Raw genomic sequence first — 19,849 nt, forward strand, 5'->3', positions numbered from 1 at the left:
GAGTGGGTGGCAGCTCAGTGTCAAGGCCCAATTTGGGCAAGGTTCTTCCCACATGCTGCAGCATCTGCTTTCCTTGAATGGCTAAATAAATCCTTTAGTCCCTCGGTCTATTTCCTGTCACTAAGAGGTCCCATCTCAGAACATTTTAACAGGAATGGAAGACAGGACAAAAACAGTTTCCAAATGGTTGCCTTCAGGATGCAGGAATGTAAAGAGATTGGAGACACCAGGAGGGGCATTTGGGAAGAGGAAAGGCTGGAGAATTGCCTTAATCTTTGAGCTCCAAATGGGTCTGGATCAGCAAGACTAAGAAATAGAGCGTCATTTGCATCAACAAAAATGGGGCAGGAATGGCCACCTCTGGGATGGATAAAAATGAGAGTGGACCTAGGGCATAGCTTGCCTGGTATGCCCGACATCCTGGGATCCATGCCTCGTACCACAAACAAAACAAAAAAGGGAGAAGTGAGGGTACTTCAGTGAACTCAAAAGAGGACAGAAAACCTCATGGGGACAAGAAATGGGGTGTGTGTGTGCACTGTTTTCAGCCCTCAATTCTTGTTAGACACTAAGGATGGACACACCAGTTCTTTTTCCAGTCCTGCTTTGCTAAGAGTGTAAGGAATGTGTACTTGCTGCCTCCTTTTGTCTCCTACTCTTTCTCACTAGGTATAGTAACTGGGGTTAAGGAAGACAGCATATCTTCCATGAGAAAAACAGCTGCTAATCCTTGTCTTACACTAGGAGAAAACCCTGTAAAATATGAAGAAGTATCAACAATAAAAACACAAACACCATCCTTGGCCAGGCAGTGTGGTGCTCCTGTCAGCACCCTGGGAAGTCGAGGAAGGGGGATCCCAAGATCTTACCCAATCTGGATAGCTTAGCAATTAGACTCTGTCTCAAAATGAAAATAAAGGAGGGTTGGAGATATGGCTCAGTGCTGTAGCACACACACACAAACACATACGAAAATTCCCTTACTTTAAGAGAATTCCAAGAAGGAAGTGTAGTATAGAACAAAGACCAGAAACTAAGTGGCTTTCCCGAAAACGTATTTTTTGTGGAGGGCAAGAGAGGAGCATCCCTCTGGTGTCCAGCGGCGAGTCCAGCGCGAAGGGTACCGCTGAGCACCGCAGTCCGCATGGCTCCGCAGCTCCGGATTGGCCTCTCCTGCCCGCGTGGCTCTGACTCTATCAAAACAGGAGCGCTGAGGACTAGCCTTGCGCGCTGGGGTGCTGGGTCGGCCAGGCCACTCCCGACCCTCACCCTCCTAAGATGGCCCCACCTCTCCCAGGAGGCCCCGCCCATTTCTCCGCCCCCGGCTGGGGCCCAAGCGCCAGCCCGACTGTAGGCCCCGCCCCCCAAGGCCCCACCCGCCACTCGGACGCGCCCCAAACCTGACAGGCCGCTGAGAGATCGCCCTTTCGGCCGTCTGCTTTCTTCGTTCTGCAGCCGGCCATCTTGCTCCCAGTCTCCAAGTCCGTGACAGCCCTGTCGCTGCGAGGTAGGTCACCCGCACTATACCGGTCCGTGTCCAGACAGACGTCCCTTTGGCTTGGGCAGCCCCTACCGCCTGCTGCTTGGGGGGCTTCCTGTAGATGCGCCTGGGAGATTCTGCTGGCTTGGCTGCAGTGCTCGACGCGCGGCCCCCTGGTAGCGGAAGCGACGGCGCCACCTGCGCAATGGGCCGCGTCCCGAGGACGTCATCGCCTGGTGCTCCTCGCTGGGCACGCTGGGAGTCTCGGTGGCGGGGCGGGGACACGCCTGCGTGACGGGTTCCTGCAAGTGCGCGACGTCGCCCGGCGTGGCGCGTGCGCCCTTTTTCCGCGCGATCCCCCTAGTACAAGACGGCCCCCAAAACTTCCCTACGGGTAAAGTAACCCTTGACTTTATACCCCTCCAACCGACACCCCAGGATGAGTATCCTCCAGAATGTCGGGGGACAGGGGAAGGCCTCGGGGATGCACGGTCCCTCCGCGGTGACACTGTCCGCGGAGACTCGACACCTGGAGGCCTAGGCCTGGGGAGGAGGGACGCATCACCCGGCCTGCGGCGCCGGCGTGGCGTCAGGGCTCCAGGCTTTTTGTGGCGTTGATGAGGAAGCAGCCAGAGTGCCACCTGGGTGCCGGAATAGCTGATGCCCACAATTCAAGTTCAGTTCGATGGTGTGTGGGAGGGACTTGCAAGCGCCCTTTGAGAGTAGTTGGAAGCCTGAAAAATCACAAAGGAAATCTGAAAGTCCGTTGTAGACTGGTTGGGTCAGTGGAATCAGTGTAGCCATTGAAAATGACACTGGATCTAGTAAATAAAGGTTGTTAGAACAGTTGTAAGAAGTTTTCTTGTTAGTTTACTGGCTACCATAACAAAATTACCACAGATTTGCTGCCTTATTCTGTTTAAGTTTTGAGTTGAAAATGAAGGTGTTGATGGGGCTGGTTCTTTCTGGAGGCATCAGAGGAGAATCAGCTTCTGCCTTTTGTAGTGTCTAGAGGCAGGTCCCCCGGTCCCCTCCTCCCCATCTTTAAAGCCCTTTGTCGCTGTCATCCTCTTACTGTTTTTAAGACAGGGTCTCTGTAGTTCATGCTACCCTTTTTTCTTCTTCTTTTTTTTTGTCTTTTTCCTTTCTATCGGTACCAGGGATCGAACTCACGACTGCCTGCTTACAAGGCAGGCGCTTATGCCGCTGAGCTAAATCCCCAGTCCCAGTTCATGCTTCCCTTTAACACTGTATGTACCCCATGTTGGCTGAAAACTTATGGCCATCCTCCTGTCTCAGCCTTCCGAATGCTGAGATTCTAGGTGTACAGCACTAGGCCTGGTGGCGCTTCCTACAAAGACCCTGGATCTACCCAGAAAACTCAAGGGTCATTACTCCATCTCAGAATCCACTCTGACTTGGCTGCAGCTCAAGAGGCTGCGCTTCACTGCTTGTTTACCCCTGTGTCCTGAGTTCTCATTCTTCAGGCTGCCTAGTCTTTGCCAGAAGCCCAGCAGCACATTTTCCTCATCATGGGGAAAAGAGGCATTTACTGCACGGTTTGTCCGGAGCAGCTGCAGGGCACTGGCTGTGCACCTCTAGGTGGATGGGGTAGGCTCCCGGGAACTCTCTGTGCCTGTGTGTCCCACCTCTATCCAACCACCTGTCTTCTCAGGAACCCAGGGCCTCTACTGGTAGCCCCACCCTCTCTGGAGACACCCCGCAAGTCAGGGAAATAAGCAAGGGCTGGTCTTGCTCCCAATTTTTTCCCTAAGTGGAGTAACCTTACACCTTGAAATGCAAAGGAACTGGCCCACTAGGCCTGTCCTCTGGCTCCTGAGTCCCCATCTGCACTGTGTGGTCCCCGTGATCATGAAACTAGGTGAGGCCTGCAGGGACCACTGGAACCCACCTCTTTGCTGTCAGCTCCCTGCCAGCTACCTCTCTTTAGGGCTGATTGTATCCAGACCTGTGCTCACCTTCTATCCTCTTCCTTTCTATGCTGCAGTCTTCCTACGATGGGGAAAGTGTTAGATGTCAGATGTGCCCAGTTGGTGCCTTCCCAATATCGAAGAAGGAATTTTGAGGGCAAAGGAGCTGAAGACTAGGAAAAGTTGACTTGAGAGAAAGTTCCTGAGAGACAGGAGGGGTCCTTAAAGTGGATTGCCCCTGAGGTTCTTTATTCAAAATCACAGTGTGGGCACAACATGGGTAGCTATGGGTCAAACCACAATCAGCCTGTAGCATTACAAGTATAGCCAGTCAGCTAATATCACACCAATAGAGAAGCAGGGCACACAGCAAAGGTGCACGGCCAGTGTCAGCAATGACAGTTTATCTCTGACTTCTAACATGGGTCCAATGTGTCCCATAGCCATCTGGGCCCACTGGACCAGGTGGTGCTAATCACAGTGGCATCTTTAGCTGCTGCAGGTCTGGTCACGAGGCTCCACCTTGAGGCCTGGCTCCCTTCAGATGTACCTGCAGCTATAATCTTGGTCTCGACTTTGGCAGTGACTCACTTGGGGCTGATCCCTCCCTGGCTGCCTATTCATTTGTACCTAAGTGATCTGTCTGTGATACTTCAGCCCTTATTGTTTAAGCTTGTTTAGGGCCGAGACCCACCATGGAGCTCTGCACACTGAGGTGCTCATTCAGTGGCTGGAAAGAGGAGGACTGGGTGTGGGCGAGGTGCCCTCGCTCTGCTGGCTGTCCATGCCCCTGCCAGCTTGTTTTGCATGTTTATGAAACCTAACTATCCTGTTGCTGACCTACTCTTGCCAGTCACAGTGTGCTGGAAATTATTTAACCATTTCCTTGCTGGTGGACATTCAGACTGTGTCTGGGTATGGGGATTTACAGAATGTTGTGCAGACACAGTGTGAGCCTTGTCCTGAGCCCACTTGTGAATGTTTCTCTTGATGGCAGGTAAGAATGTACTGTTTCACACTGGCCAGATTGCCCTCCCAAGAACCTCATGGGCTGCACCCATTCTGAAATGGTCAGCAAATACGTCCCATCCATTTCCATAGCTTTGGTTTTCTGGGGTTGGTCTTGTTACTTGTGTTCTGGGGAACTCCTTGACCCTGGCCGCAGCTGTAAGCGGCAGAGACGGCAGGACCTCTAGCAGGCGAAGTGAAAGTGAGAAGTGTGAAGTGAGACTGGCAGGTTACAGCTGGGCCCTCCCTGTGCTTGAGGCCTCACAATGAGCAGAAAGGGCAGTAGTGGCTTGGTCCTTGGTTGGTAGGTGCCAGGTGAGCAGCCAGTAATGATCAGGGGCACCAGGCTGACCCAGTGTGCTTGTCTCAGCTCCTTTTCTGGCTCTTAATATATGGTGGAGCATCCAGTCTGGCAGGTGTGAGAGACCTGGAAAAGAGCATGGGTAGGGTTCCCGGATGCCTCCAGCCTATGGCCTGTATCTCCTCGAGGTGACCTAGTGGCACTCTTTGCCCACCTTGGATCTGAGGCTGGCCTGGCTGCTGCCATCTACCCCTTCAGTGGGCCATGTGGTTGTGGGCTGGTGGGTGTGCCCCTCCCCACCCAGTCACCAGCAGCCTGTCCTCACCTAGGAAGGCTCCTTCTGACCCCTAGATGGCCAGGCTTGTGGGTTCTCCAGAGTATACAGGTAGTTCGTTCTGTGTGTTTTGGGGCCATTACAGGTTTTTGTGAAAGTTTCAAAATGTCAGTGGGCTACAGAGATGGAGGAGCATCCTGATATTCCCAGAGGATACAGTGGGGCCTGACCAAGGCTAAAGGTGGGATTCAGCTGTCATGTCCATTCCCCACCCTTATCCCTACCCTGCCATCATACTAGGACTAGCTGGCCAACCCAAGCCCACTGCCCTGTGCCCCAGGGGAAAGACAGCAGGTACCCCTTTGGGTGCAGCATATGCTAGATCTGGGGCAGCTGGAGGCCCTCAGGTGGCCCTCCTTGCCCTCTTTCAGTGCCTCTGGAGATGCCCTGCAGGTCTGAGTGACACACCTGGCTCCCAGCCCCACCTGGTTTTGCTCACTCCTTATGCACAGGGGCAGGCATGATTCTAGATACCTTCTTGCATGGGTTGGCATTGTGACTACCATGGGTTAACCTTGCCCTTGCCTCAGTTTCCCCTGAACATGTAGCTGCTCTGTCCTCCTGGTTGGCACAAAGGGACCTCTTCCCTGCTGTGGTCCCTGAACTAGAACTGGGAAACAGCTCCCTCAGCAGGGCTGTACCAGGATTGGGATGGTCTCAGGAGACTCTCAGGGCTGTGTTGACTTGTCATCCCAACCTTTGGAGAGCTCAGCCAGCCTATCACTTCCAGGAGAGAAATGCACTGGGCTTCCTCCCACACGGAGCTAATGGCCTCGACACTTCTTCCAGGGTGCACTCTGGGTGGCCACATGCTGCTCCCGCTGGTCTGCTTAGCAGACACTCAGGAAACCTGTGGGGTCATATGTGGGTGGCTGTTCCTCAGATGTGACTTCTGTTTTTCCTCAGGACAAGTGCGTACTGTGCTACAATCTCAGGGGCTCAGTAGCCATTATCCAAGGTAGTGACTGTCTTGTGTGTTCACATTCTGTGCCTGTCCCTATTAGGTTTCAGGGCCTGGGACCTGGGCCTGTCCCAGCCTAGCCAGCACAGGTCTTGTGCTTCCCAGCTTGGCTAACAGGCTGCCCTGTCCTTGGTCTGGCCCTGGAGCGCCCCACATGGGGAGGACAGGGAGTGCCAGGTCCAGGATGGTTATGGAAGGTGAATGACTGCGCACCAATCAGCCCAAGTGCCCCATACTGCCTGGCACCTTACCTTGCGCTGCTTCTGGACCACGACGCTGGGGCTGTGCAAGGAGGTGAATCAGGGTGCCGCAGTGTGGGATGTGATACCATCTGCCAGCCTGGTCTGTACTTGGTGCAGGATGAGCTGGGTGACATCAAGGGCTTTCACAGACAGCCTGGGTTGACTGGCTAGCTTTCTTTCTTTCTTTCTTTTTCTTTCCTTCTTTCTTTCGTTCTTTCTTTCGTTCTTTCCTCTTTCTTTATACCGGAGTTTGAACTCATGACCCAGTGCCTGCCAGGCTCATGCTTATGCAACTGAACTAAATCCCTGGCCCTCTAGCCTGGACTTTCTGTTTGGGTGCCCAGACTACCTACACTCCATCCTTGCTCAAGCAGACAAGAGGTAGGGACTCCCCAGGCCAGACTTACTGTCCCACCCTCTCTCAGACAGGAGGCATCACTGTGGGGCCTCTGTACCCTACAGCTGTATTCCCCAAACTTTGCTGCCTGTGATGGAGCCAGGGTCCAGCAACCCCTATCTGCTCCTGAAGCCAACGTGACCAGGGTCAAGGATGGTGGCAGAATATACTCTTCCCAGACTGAGCCCCATGTCCCATGTGATGAGAACATGTGGCCTGCAGAGCTGTGAGAGTTTCTTAAGAGCTTTGTTTCCTCTACTTTCCAGACAACATTGTGTACCTGCCATGAGTCTTGAGATCCGCTGTGAGCAGCTGAGTGACACCAGGTGGACTGAGCTCCTGCCACTGATCCAGCAGCACCAAGTGGTCAGGTACGGGCAGCTGGGTCAGCATGAGGTAAGGGGGGCAGGTTGGAGGGGCTCATCGTGGTGCAGAATCTCAGTATACATGGCACAACATGTTATTGTTTGGTTGGTTTTCAACCCTTAAAAAATATAAAAACCACTGGAGCAAGGAATGGTGGTGCATATTTGTAATCCCAGCACTTGGGAGGCTGAGGCAGGGATCACTGTGATTTTGAGGCCAGCCTAGACTCCATAGTGAATTTAAGGCCAGCCTGAACTGCACAGTGAGACCATCTCAAAAAAACACATTAAAAACTACTGGGGATGTAGTTTAGCTGCAGAGCACTTGCCTGGCATGTATAAGGCCTTGGGTTCCATCCCTGACACTGCAAAATTACAAATTTATGTGTATATTTGCATGATGCATGTGTGTCTGCATATGTGCATGTGCTTATGTGAGTGTATCTGTAGATGCATGTGTGTTATGTGTGTGCATATGCATCTGTGTCTGCACATATATGTTAGGACATGTCTGTGCACTCGTGCTCATGTACTTGTGTGCATGTGCATGTTTATGTGTATGTGTGTTTATGTGCGGTGTGTGTGAATGCACATTTACATGCATATATACACATGTATGTTTATATGGGCACACATGCATGTATTTATATGTACCTGCATGTATATGTGCATCTGGGTTTACATGTGTGTATTTGTATATGCTGTTCAGTGTGTGCACATGTGGATGCATGCTTGCTTATGGGTGTATGTATATACACATATACACACATACATGTTTATTTGTATGCATGTATTTGTAAATTGCATGGTATATGCCTGTGCATGCATATTTATATGTGCATGTGTATATACATATATAGGTACCTGTGTGTATACAGGCATGTATGTTTGTATACATGCACATATATACACCTGTCTAAAAACCACTACCAGTTCTGTAGAGTGGCCTGGAGGCAGAAGGCAGTGTCAGGGTCAGTTGTGCAGCTTGTGCTGGTAATAGGCAGCCTGGAATCTGTTCCTTGGTCCCTGTCTTCCTCTGGGGACAGTGGCAGAATGGGGCTCAAGGTTCCTGGTTGGGTGATGTGGACACTGTGCCTGTTCAGACCCAACTCCGGTCGGGGTTGGAGTTAGGACCTATTCTGGCCTCAGGTACTCACCAGCCCAGGGTATCTTAGGCCTTGGGCAAGAAACAGTGCCATTCAGCTGTCTTTTCCCTTCTGCTGTTATTTATAATTTTGCAGTAGTCAGGAAGGCTGGGTGGCATCCCCTCGGCCTCCACCAGCCTCTCCTGATGACAGTCTCATGAAGACACACAGCCCGGCTGATCACAGTCAGCAGCTCTGCTCCATGTCCTTTCCCTGCCTTGTGAGGGTCCCTGTGCCCTGACTCTGAGTCTGGATGTCCTGCTCTGTCCCTCTGGGCTTGTCTGGGGTCTTCTCATGATAGGTGCCCATTTCTGGGAGGAACATGGAGCTGCTGTGGTTCCATCTGGCACACTGTGTCCTGGGAGTGGGGTGGTGATGTGTGGTGACAGCTGCTGACTTCTCCTTGGGTTGTGATTTTTTTCTCACAAGTGACCAACATCCAGGATGATGTGCTGAGACTTGGCTCAGTCCTGTTTCTGCTCAGTTTTGGTGCTGGCTTCAGCCTCATTGGTGGCTCCATCTGAAATCATCATGGCAGCGCATCTTGTCATTTCTTCATTCTTCCCACTTTCTCAACCATCACTCTTCTTTGATTAGAGCTGGCTTTCCTCCCACCTCCATCAGTTCACATACTCATATGAATCAGAGTGGACTGGACATACAGCCTGGTGCCTGCCTGGAACTCTTACGAAGCCCCAGACCTGCTGTCACTCTGACAAGCCTCATAGCCATCTCCTGGCATAAGTCAGTCCCTCCCTGCAGACACACAGGGCTTGTTACAGCCCGTGTACTAGGAAAGACACAAAGAATATGACAGCGCCACATTCATGTATTGCTGCTCTCTTCTCTGTTGCATTTTAAGTGTCATTGTTAGAGGTCACCCTTAGATCTACTGGGCTGCTGGTGGGTCTCGGCCTGTGTGTGAGGGGTCACGGGGCCTCAGATTGGCATTGACCACTGACTCTGATGGTCTGTCCCCAGGCTGCAGGACTGTGGTCTCACAGAAGAACGGTGCAGAGACATCAGCTCTGCGCTGCAAGCCAATCCCACCCTGATAGAGCTCTGTCTGAGCACCAATGAGTTGGGGGACGCTGGTGTGCACCTGGTGCTGCAGGGCCTGCAGAGCCCCACATGCAAGATCCAGAGTCTCAGGTAAGATCTGGTACAGCCTGCTGGGCAGCCAGGTGGGGTGAGGGGAGCTGCCAGGGGCTGCAGGGCATGGGTGGCATCCTCAGGTACCCTTTTCTCCAACCAGAGGCACACAGGGGAGGTAACTGCCATGTGGGGACAAGGTACCCTCTGGTCTTGTCCCAGGCCTTTGTCCCACTGTGGCCCCACACGCCCCCACCTCTGCCTCAGCCTGGAAAATCAGAGTGCTGCTCAGAAGAGGTGGCACCATGTTCCATGAGGGACTTCTTGGGGTCTAATGGATGTGAGGGCCACTGTGGGTCTTGTGCTCTAGCCTGCCGTACTGTGGCCTGACGGAGACTGGCTGTGGGATCCTGCCCAGTGTGCTGCCCTCTATGCCCACTCTGCGGGAGCTGCGCCTCAGTGGAAACTCACTGGGGGACGGGGGCCTACGGCTGCTGTCCAGGGGCCTCCTGGATGCCCAGTGCCACCTGGAGAAGCTGCAGTGAGTCTATGTCCTGAGGGACTTCTGGGCTCCCTACTGCCCAACATGGCCACCAGCTGGGCACATACACAGCCTTGGCACCATGGCCACCAGAGCTCTGAGGACCATGTAGGATCCTAGAGCCCTTGTGGTGTCCCTTCCCTTTGCCAAGGGACTGCCAGCTGAGCCTGGTATGACTTGGGACACCAAGGTGACACAGCCCAGCATGGTGCCTCACTGGGTCTGGGAGAATCCCAGACTGAGCTGTGCTTTCAGAGCATTTCCTGAACGGCTATCCAGTGTGTCTGGAGGCTCTGGGTGCTCGTGGTTTTCTGACCTTCAGCCCTGGCTTGAGGCAGGAGAGGGTGGAAGTCCAGGAGGGATGGGAGAGGACACAGCCGCAGATCTTGCCCCTCCTTGATTCCCCGGGGACATGGGGTAGGCTGAGACCCTGCCTGCCCACAGCCTGGACTACTGTAGCCTCTCGGATGCCAGCTGCGAGCCTCTAGCCTCTATGCTGAGGGCTAAGACCAACATCAAGAAGCTGGTCATGAGCAACAATGACATCCATGAGGCTGGCATCCGCATGCTCCTCAGTGGCCTGAAGGACTCTGCCTGTCCATTGGAGACACTCTGGTATACACTGGGCCTCAGGGACAGAGGGGTGGGGCTGGGGTTCAGGGTCCCCCCTCAGACATGGCACTGTCTCCAGGCTAGAGAACTGCGGTGTCACGGCAGCCACCTGCAAGGATCTGTGTGATGTTGTGGCTGCCAAGCCCTCCCTGCAGGATCTGGACCTGGGCAACAACAGGTTGGGTGATGCGGGCCTTGCGGTGCTGTGCTCACAATTGCTGCACCCCAGCTGCAGGCTCAGGAAGCTGTGGTGAGTCTCAGTACCCAGACCAAGTGGTAGCAGCAGTGTGCCTTGTCTTGTCTTGGGCCTTCTCAGAGAATGTGGATGTCCTGCAGGCTCTGGGAGTGCGACATCACCACCGAGGGCTGCAAGAACCTTTGCCAGGTCCTCATGGCCAAGCAGAGCCTGAAGGCACTCAGCTTGATGCTCAACAGGCTGGGTGATGAGGGCGCCCGGCTGCTGTGTGAGGCCCTGCGGGAGCCCACCTGCCAGCTGGAGTGTCTGTGGTGAGGGCGAGGGTCTGGGCTGGGAGGCAGGCCCCTTGTCAGGACAGCGGGATCTACACACAGATTACTGGGCACAGGAGCACTGCATCATGCAGTGTGGCGTGGAGAGGAGCTGGGGGCCCATAGGGTTGGGTCTGGTGAGCCCTGAAGACAGGGTGCTGGAGGGAGTTCTGGTCCAGCTCATGCCTTGCTGACTGTCCTGCAGGGTTAAGGAATGTGGCTTCACAGCTGCCTGCTGTCCCTACTTCCGGGAGGTGCTGGCCCAGAACAAGTTTCTTACGGAGCTGCTGCTGAGTGAGAACAACCTGGGTAACACTGGTGTGCAGGAGCTGTGCCAGGCCCTGTGCCAGCCGGGCTCCGTGCTGCAGGTGCTCGAGTATGTACATGCAAGTCCCAGCTCACAGATCACAATTCCTGAGGTCTTCATAGGCTGGCAGCTGGGAGGGAGGGAGGCTCCTGATCCACCTATTTTGCTGAGCATGTTCTAGCAGCTTCCCTAGAGGAAGTTTCTGCAGCACTGTGGCCCATGCTGCAGTCACTTAGCAGGGGTGGAGGTCTGGGCCTCCTCTTTGCTGTTGCTCTCTGGACAAGGGGTGCTCTGTTGTCCTTGATTTGTGCTCTTCCCCCAGCAGCTTTTACAGGTCTGGCCTTGTATCCTGGGCTGGGTGTGCTTCTCCTCGGTGCAGGCCTTGGTCTTGAGCAAATGCGCTTTTTGTCCTGTATCTCTTCTTCCTGGAGGGCCCAGGACTCTGTGCTTGGGTCTCAGAGGCTGGTCCTGCAGTGTGCTCTTCCTTTTTCCTTGTTATAGTTTTGGAGCTTCTCATTTTCTGACCAGTCTCCCAAAGTTTTCCTTTCTGCTCTTGGATGTTTGTTCTTTGTTATTGTCAGTCTGTAGCTTCTGCAGGTAGCTCTGCTTGGTGCTGGCATCCTGGGCATCTGAAGAGCTGGACTGGCAGCCTGCAGCACAGCCCTGCAGTCTCCTTTTCAGGGGTCACAGTCCTAGCTGCCAAGGCTGTGGTACCCTCACAGCCGGGTGGGAGAGGAACAGAAGGGTGGGTCGCCACTGCTCTCAAAAGGGGTTGTGCTAGCTCTCACCCCCATCTTGGAGACAGAGCAGGTGTGGCTCTGCACCACTGTGTGGTACCAGGGCTGCCTTGGGCCTGTCCTTGTGGGAGTGGGTGCTGGGCCTGACCACCATGCTTCTCTGGAGCCTGCCTGCCCCTCACATCTCCCCCTGTACTGTGCCTTTGTGTGAGCCCAGACAGGCTCTGGTTATGGGGGAAGCAAGGTGTGGTGTCTCCACTCCTTCCCTGTCTTTGCAGGGATGTTGCCTGGGGCTTTGAAGGGACTGTGAGGGGACCAAAGAGATGGAATGGACTGAAGAGTTGGCCCCCTGTGGCCCTGACTTGCCATAGGCAGGCTTATTTCAGGATTTGTGGCATCTAGACTATGGGCTTTCACCAGCCCATGGTGTGGTGGGAGCACAGGCCAGTCCATCAGCTGGTCTTGTCCTGACCCTGCACAGGTTGGTGGACTGTAACTTGACCAATAGCAGCTGCAGCAACCTGGCCTTGGTCCTGCTGGCCTGCCACAGCCTACGGGAGCTAGACCTCAGCAACAATGGCCTGGGGGACCCTGGTGTCCTACAGCTGGTGGAGAGCCTCCGGCAGCCATCCTGTACCCTAGAGTGCCTGCTGTGAGTGATGTGAGCTCCTGGGGCTTGATGGGGGGACCCGAGGAGTGGTAGGTGTGAAATCAGGCACTCCCTTCTGCCCACAGCCTATTCGATATCTACGTGAGTGATGAGGTGAGAGACCAGCTGGAGGCTCTGGAGAAGGAGAAGCCACCCCTGAGGATCATCTCCTGAGGCCCCCTCCTCCTGCAGGCTCACAGAATCTGCTCTCTGCGGCTCCCTCTGCGGGTGTCCTGGCTGTGACTGAATAGAGATGCTGTGCAACCTGCTTCTTTGTATAGTTATTAAAGGGCTCTATTGGTAGGCAGGATCCTGTCCTTTCCTGTGTTCCCTGTGCAGCTAAGTGTATACCTTCTCCTGTAACCAATCAGCAGTGTAGCAGCTCAGCACTGCGTCCTCTGCCTGGGACCAGCTGTGGTGCCCAGGCCGCCTGTGGAGTCCTGGAGTGAGCCCTCCTCCTCTGATGGTGAGACAAGCCTCCAGGTGACCTGTCGTCTTGGCTGCTTCTGCCCATAGACAGGAAGTCTGTGTTCTGCCCACTCTGGCAATGCCCAGTGTAACCCCAAAGGATACTTCCACACACTGAAACGTCAGGTCTTGGGCAACCCAGTGGTGGGTCATGTGCTCAGTAAGTGCAAGGCCCAGGGTTTCACCTGCCATTTGCACCTGTATCCACATACACAATCCCAAGACAACAGAATCCTTAGTATAGGGGCCAGGGATATAGTTCAGTGGTTGAGCACCTGCCTGACAAGCGTGAGGTCATGAGTTTGATCCCTTGTACCAAAAAAAAATCAAATAAAGTAAAAAAAATTAAAAACCTTAGTATAAAAATCCCTGCATTCACAATCTCTAAAAGATAAAGTCCCGAGAGCTGAAATCCTGAAACTTGAAATCTCCAAAATTTCGCTGAAAAATAAAGCTGAGAATGTTAAAAAACACAATCCTAGCACATGGGTGTCCACATTTTTGGCTTGCCAGGCCTATACTGAGTGAAGAAGAACTGTCTTGGGCCACATAGAACATACACAGCACAATTAATATATGGGACTAACACCACTTCCTTTAGCCGTAAGTTTTTTTATTATAACTTTAAAAAAGAGGATGACATAAGCTAGCATAGAGGTTTGACTCCATCTAGTAATTCTGGCCTTGTGACAGGGCAACTACCAAGTTTGAAAATGTTATCCAATCACCACAAGCAGACGAATAAAAGTAGATCCCTTTTCTCACTGGTTAGAAACATCAACTCAGAGTATATCAAAGGCCTGACTTTTAGACCTAAAGTCATGGATTATTGGAAGAAAGCTTAAAGACATTGGATATTGGAGATACTTTCCCTGGTGCCAGTTATTGGGGGCTACTTCAGTGGCTCCTCAGTCCCCTGTCTGAAGTTATGACCCACACTGGGAAACAAAGGAAGAGCAAGAGACAAAAATGGGTGTAGCAGGGATCTGGGGTTGGTTGCTCTCTGGGAACAAAAGGCCACAGGGCACCCAGAACCTTAGTATTTGTTCATTACATCTGCGTCAAGGACAATGGGTGAAGGGCAGTGGGTGTTTCCAGGTACAGTAATGGCAGACTATAGTGGGCTAGGAAGAACAAAGCATTTTTGTGAGGACAAGACAGAAGGTGCCTCATTATCTCCAGCAGGTTTATCTGTCCTGTGAGCAACACAGCAGTCATTAACCCAAGGGCTTCCAGCTGTGACCAGAAAAGACCAGGGAGTCTCCCCATTCTAGTCTTGCTCAAAGGGCTGGACAAGACAAGCTTGGATGTCCCCTAGACTAATTTGTGGCCCCCAACAACTGGAAGGGGCAAAGAGTTTTTTGGATATTGAGTAATTTGTATTCAATCTAGGAGCAGCACAGAATATTAAAAAAGAGGGGGCAAGTAGATAAGAAAACAGAGTGGGGGAATGGAGGGAGTCACCACAGAAAAGGCTGTGGCGGCTCTGCAGAGAAAGGGCAGGTTTTGCCTGATGTAGGCTCTGATAGGGGAAGGGCTCTGGGGACTTATGTGAGCTGATTTATTTTGCAAGTGCAGGGGATTGGGTAAATCCTCACATGCTTGAGCTTTGGCAGACTTTGGGAGGGAGAAACCATAGGGCTTCTGGGAAGAAGAAGGTGTGCATTATTAGAGCACAGTTTTGAACTACTGCCATGATTGTGCTGTCTCTTAGATGGAGGATCTAACAGATATGACCCCCAAAGCACAGGAAACAAGGGCAGAAACAGACATTCAGAATTATACCAAACTAAAAAGATGTACAGGAAGGAAAACAATCAGAGTGAAGATACAACTATGGGGTAGGGGAATACTTGCAAACTATGCACCTGACAGGATTATAATCAATACTGACAGGACTCAAAAGAGCTCAACAGCAAAAACATAAGACTTACAAATGGTCAACAGGCGTATGCAACTGTGTTCAGTGTCACTGCTGTACTGTTATCACAGCTTACAACAGGTGTTACCTCACTACAGTAAGAATGACCACTGTCTAAAAGACAAAAGGTAACAAGTGTGGGCCAGGCTGAGGAGAAAAGGGACTCCATATACAGTATTGGTGGAAATGTAAATTAGTGCAGGCCTTTTGGAAAGCAGTATGATAGCTATTCCTCAGGAAAGTATAAGTACATCTACCATAGAACTCTCTGCAATTCCATGCTGGGTATATATCCAAGGGAAATGAAATCAGTATGTTTGGTTTTTTTTTTGATACTGAGGATCTAACTCATGACCACAAACTTGTCAGGGAGGCACTTAGGCAACTGAGCCAAATCCCCGAAATCAGTATGTTAAAGGGAGAACTGTAAGTGTTTATACCCAAGAACTGGAAACAAGCTATCAACCAACAAATGGAAATGGAAGTGGTAAATACACACAGGAACATTACTTGGTCACAAGTGAAATCCTTCACAGACCTAGACATCACCGTGGAGTAAACTGGGCACTACCTGATCTTACTCTTAGAACCTAGAACAGTTGTTCTCAGCGGCCGGGAGGAGAATGGTGGTTCCCAGGGAACAGATGCATAGGGCACAAAGGGAAATACAGATGACAGTGTACTTACATGCCAAGCCATAGGGAAAGGAAAGGTGAATGCTCTTGCCACAAACAAATGGAAAAATAGCTGAGCCTGTCCTGATTGGAGTATTATGTATGAATATGTGTCAAAATAGTATATGATTACCATAAATATGTACAATTTCTGTCAAAAACTTTTCAGCTGCTTTTTTTGGTACTGGCACTTAAGCTAACAACTTTGTGCATGCTGGGCAGGTGCTTATGCTGCTGAGCCTCCTTAAAAATAATTTTTGAATTCAGGTCATTTATCTATATTGGCAACCCTCCTCATGGACACAGTTCTAGCTCTTAATGAACCAAATGTGCATTTGCCCAAAGAAGACAGTGAAATTACTGGTTCAAAAAAGACCACTGCTCGGGAGGAGCAGTGCTACTGCGCCACTGCTCCGCTCTTCCTGCCAAATGTGCCTGTACTGAGCACACATGGGATGACGAGAGTGTGACTCAGAGGACAGGAAATTCTAGAGGGCAAAGCTAAGCTGGTGTACATCGGAGTGGCGAGTGATTTCAAAGAGTAGCACTAGGTAGAAAATGGGGGTGAACATCTCCTAAAAGACAGCCACACCCTAAAGAAAAACAACTCTTTGTCAACAGGCCTTCACCTGAAGCCAAGGACTGGGTTGGCAGCCCCCACGGACCCCTCTGCTCCACCCATGGTCCATCCTGGGAATGCATTTTCTTCAATGTTGAACTTAAGTTTTTCCCCATGAAATCACCAGCATGGTGCTCACATGGTACTGTGATATGCATTTCATCTTTGTATAATTTACAACAGTGGAGGTATAAACCATGTAGACTTTAGAGTTCTAATTTGGTTAATGCATTTTTGGCAAGTTTGACTTATTTTTCCTTTCCTTTTTAAGACAGGGTCTGGTCTGAGCTCACTTTGTAGCCCAGGCTGGTTTTGAACTTGCAATGGTCCTTCTGCCTCAGCCTCCCAAGTGCTGGGATTATAAGCATGCATCACCACATCCAGTTTATCACAATCCTGATTAAGAAAATGTTAATTTGGGGCTGGGGATTTAGCTCAGTGGCATAAGTGCCTGCCTTGCAAGCAGGCAGTTGTGAGTTCGATCCCTGGTACCAATAAAAAGGAAAAAGACAAAAAAAAAAAAAAAAAAAAAAAAAAAAAAGTTAATTCTAACACAGCAGCACGTGCCTGTAATTCCAGAATTCTGGATAAGGCAGGTGAATTGCTGTTATTTTGAGGCCAGGTTGGGCTACAAAGTATAAGACTAGTTTGAACTACAGTGAGATCTTGTCTTGAAAAAAAAAAGTTATCCTAGTACATGAAGGGATGGAGACACAGAGATGTTCTTAGTGTAGATCTGCATTTTTTTTGCACTGGGGATCAAACTCATAACCTTGTGCTTGCCAGGCAGGTGCTTGTGCCACTGAGTTATATCTCCAGCTGCATTTGTTAAAGATGAAATTTCCTAAGATTTTGGTTCTTTAGGCAACTGTTTGTGCAGTAGTAGTTTTTTTTTTTTAAACAAAGTGGGGATGGAATCCTGGGCCTCACATGTGCCAGGGAAGTGCTCTAGCCTTGAGGTCTATCCCCAAAATTTTTATTTTGAAACAGTCTTGTTAAACTGCCCAGGCTAGGCTCAAACTTTCAGTCTACCTAGTAACTGGGATTCCAGCTGCATGACTATACCATTTTTGCTTCTTGATTAGTTTTTCTGCTCTGTAATGTTACATCCATGTTAGTATACCTTAGTGTTTATATTCAGAAAGTCTGCCTATTTTTTTTTTTTTTTTTTTACTTTGTCTTTTGAGACAGTTTTACTATCTAATTCAGGATGGGCTTGATTTCAGGGCAATACTCCTGCCTCAACTCCTCAGTGTTGGGATTATAAGTGTGTGCCATCATGCTTGGCTTTAAAGAAGTTGTTTTTTTGTGGTTGCTGGGGACCAAACCCATGGTCTTGTGTATGCAAGGCAAGAACTCTAACCACTGAGCCATATCCCCAGCCCTTTTTAAAAATAATTTTTTCTGGAATTGTATTTTGGGAATTTGAATCATTTCTGAGTTCAACACTAGGATGATGACTTTCAGGATTGTAGCCCAAGCCCACCCTTGTTTGGGGATTCTCCTTGGCTCTGCTGCCAGTTGTGTCCCTGTACATGGTGGTGTCCTGCAAGATAGTGTCCAAGGAGAGTTTCCCCTGTGTTTGGCGGCTTCTGAGCCTTGGGCCTCTGAACTTTAAGCCCTAAGCCCTTGGCTGCCCAGAGCCTAGTGCCCAGTCAGTCTAGGATGGTAGAGGGCTCCCTTATGTCCAGAGGGCCTCATCCCGCCACTGGCTGAGGTGGACCACAAGGTGGAGAAGGGACATACACAGTCTAAGATAAAGCCCTTGAAAGGGCCCCAGGATCTCTGCTTACATGTGTGAGCCCTCTGCTTGGAAGAATCAGGGTGCTCTACAGAAACAGGTGACCCAGGGCCCCAGGATAAGCAGCAGTCCCTGTGGGGAAAAGCATTATGGGGGCGTGGAAGATGGTGACAGCTCTGAACAGAATGTGCAGCTGGGCAGGGACAATGCAACCTAATCCAGGGGTACTGAGTAGGCTCATCATGTCCCTGTCTCCAGGGTGGAGGCCTCACATACTCCATGCTCATCTCAAAACAGGTACAGGGAAGTAGTAGAAGTCTTGGAGTACAGCTCAGTAGTGGAAGACTTGCCTGGCTGCACAAGGCCTTGGATGCAGTCCTCAGCAAGTACACACTAAGAGCTTCTGAAGCCTGGACCCTGCAGGCTGAGAAGGTGTAGCTGGTGCCCAGCCTTGGGTTCTGTCCCTCTCAGAGAAGGTTTCTGTGTCCATAGTGGGGGCCTCACCCTCACCAAGGTGGGGGGACTTGGAATCATAGCACTTTCCTCTCATTTGTGTCTGAAAACTTCCTGGGTTTGATCCCCAGAACCACAAAAATGAAAAATCTTTAAAGTTTTTACTTTACCACCTGGGGAAAAAACAAACAAGTGAGAAGACAGCTGCCCCTTCCCAGTACTCCCTGCTCCTGTTCTCTGGCCACTCCCTAGCAGTCACAGGCCCTGTCCCCTGCAAAAGGCAAAATTGGGCATGGTGGTGCTGTGGGAGGCTCTGTTGGCCCCACCCCAGCAGCGGCTGGGCCTGCTCCTCTCTCCTGGTAGCTGCAGAAGAGCAGCATCCTATGCAGCTTCCTGTATCAGTAAGGTCTGCAGGGTAGGAGTACTGGAGGCGTGGACCTTCATCATCACTTGTTCTGTCTGCTTGAGGAGACACCCTAAACTTGAGCTATGGAACAACACAACCCTGGTGACCAGACTATAGCCCTGGTCTGGGAATCTGTGCATGGTATGCATGTTCATGGGGTCTGGTTGGCAGCCTTCACCCCTCCTGTTCTACCCAGGAAAATCTGGTTAGCAGAGACCCTGTGGGAAGTGGCCCGGTGCTGCACAGCGTGGGTCCTGTCCTTGTGCCAATGGTGGGCATGTCAGGTCTTGCAGGGCCACCTGGAGAAAGGGAACAGACTATTCCTTCCAGGCTCGTTGAGACTAGGCACTGGACAGTCTGTGGGCAGAGGCCCTGGCTAGGCAGGCAGAGGAAGGACAGGACCCTGCTCCAGGGCAAGGCCCAGCTGCCGCCACCAGCTGTTGATCCTAGAGTGGCCCCATGAGTACACGCACATGTGCACAAGCTTGGTTGTGCACATGTCTGTGCACTGGGGTGGACAGGTACACAGAGTGTGGAAGGAGGGGGAAGAGCCCCAGGAGCAAGGCCTGCAGGAAGACTGAGTCTCATGAGGCAGCTGCCATGCCCTCCTCAGTGACGTCCTCCTTCTTGGGAGGCCAGGGTCCCAGCAGATCATCATCCAGCCCTGGGTGTTCATCCTTGCTGCTGACTGCCCTGCCCTGATCATTCTGCTGCTTCTGCCTTCGTGTCTCCTTGTACCTCAAGGTGATGTCCCTGGGGGAGTAAAGGCCACCTCACTACCTGTATACTGCAGTCCTGGTGGATACCCAACACTGTCACCTGGAGGAGCCCATGAGGGACACAGATGATGGGGAGGCACAAGGCACTGAGTGAGCCATGGGTGGGGTTGGGGACAACACAGGATGGGGGACAGGGTGGGGACAGTCGGCAGGAGGAATGGCTGATGCTCCTGGGTCCA

At 51.5% G+C, this 19,849-nt stretch overlaps 2 protein-coding genes across 8 annotated transcripts in view; one reads left to right on the plus strand and one right to left on the minus strand.

The window, feature by feature from the left end:
* Positions 1 to 1,356: 1,356 nt before the first annotated feature.
* Rnh1 (ribonuclease/angiogenin inhibitor 1) lies at positions 1,357 to 12,916 on the plus strand. 3 transcript variants are annotated; one of them, XM_003461289.5, is made up of 10 exons: positions 1,358 to 1,507; positions 6,921 to 7,025; positions 9,146 to 9,316; positions 9,627 to 9,797; positions 10,242 to 10,412; positions 10,489 to 10,659; positions 10,746 to 10,916; positions 11,122 to 11,292; positions 12,442 to 12,612; positions 12,696 to 12,916. In XM_003461289.5, exons 2-10 carry the CDS (start codon positions 6,940 to 6,942, stop codon positions 12,781 to 12,783), a joined length of 1,371 nt encoding a protein of 456 aa, XP_003461337.2. In that variant the 5' UTR covers positions 1,358 to 1,507; positions 6,921 to 6,939; the 3' UTR covers positions 12,784 to 12,916. The 3 variants fall into 3 exon arrangements, with proteins under 3 accessions (XP_063108077.1, XP_003461337.2, XP_004999592.1); XM_004999535.4 differs by lacking the exon at positions 1,358 to 1,507 and adding an exon at positions 1,738 to 1,874; XM_063252007.1 differs by lacking the exon at positions 10,746 to 10,916 and having other exon boundaries at positions 1,357 to 1,507.
* Positions 12,917 to 13,673: 757 nt separating this feature from the next.
* Ptdss2 (phosphatidylserine synthase 2) overlaps positions 13,674 to 19,849 on the minus strand; it is a 29,400-nt gene continuing 23,224 nt past the window's right edge. For all 5 annotated transcript variants that reach the window (XM_013150630.3, XM_063252003.1, XM_003461290.5 and 2 more), the window contains one exon: positions 13,674 to 19,644. In XM_013150630.3, the coding sequence (XP_013006084.1) occupies positions 19,476 to 19,644 (169 nt within the window). In that variant the 3' untranslated portion in view covers positions 13,674 to 19,475. The remainder of the gene's footprint in view (positions 19,645 to 19,849) is intronic.

This window comes from Cavia porcellus, unplaced genomic scaffold (assembly GCF_034190915.1).
Source record: "Cavia porcellus strain 051 isolate PalLab524CR breed Dunkin Hartley unplaced genomic scaffold, mCavPor4.1 scaffold_6, whole genome shotgun sequence".
Lineage (NCBI taxonomy): Eukaryota > Metazoa > Chordata > Mammalia > Rodentia > Caviidae > Cavia > Cavia porcellus.

Coding starts and splice junctions, on each gene's coding strand:
- Rnh1 (XM_003461289.5), top strand. CDS start 6,940: ATGAGTCTTGAGATCCGCTGTGAGCAGCTGAGTGACACCAGGTGGACT. Junction 9,317..9,626: donor TGCAAGATCCAGAGTCTCAG/GTAAGATCTGGT, acceptor CTTGTGCTCTAG/CCTGCCGTACTGTGGCCTGA. Junction 10,917..11,121: donor TGCCAGCTGGAGTGTCTGTG/GTGAGGGCGAGG, acceptor ACTGTCCTGCAG/GGTTAAGGAATGTGGCTTCA.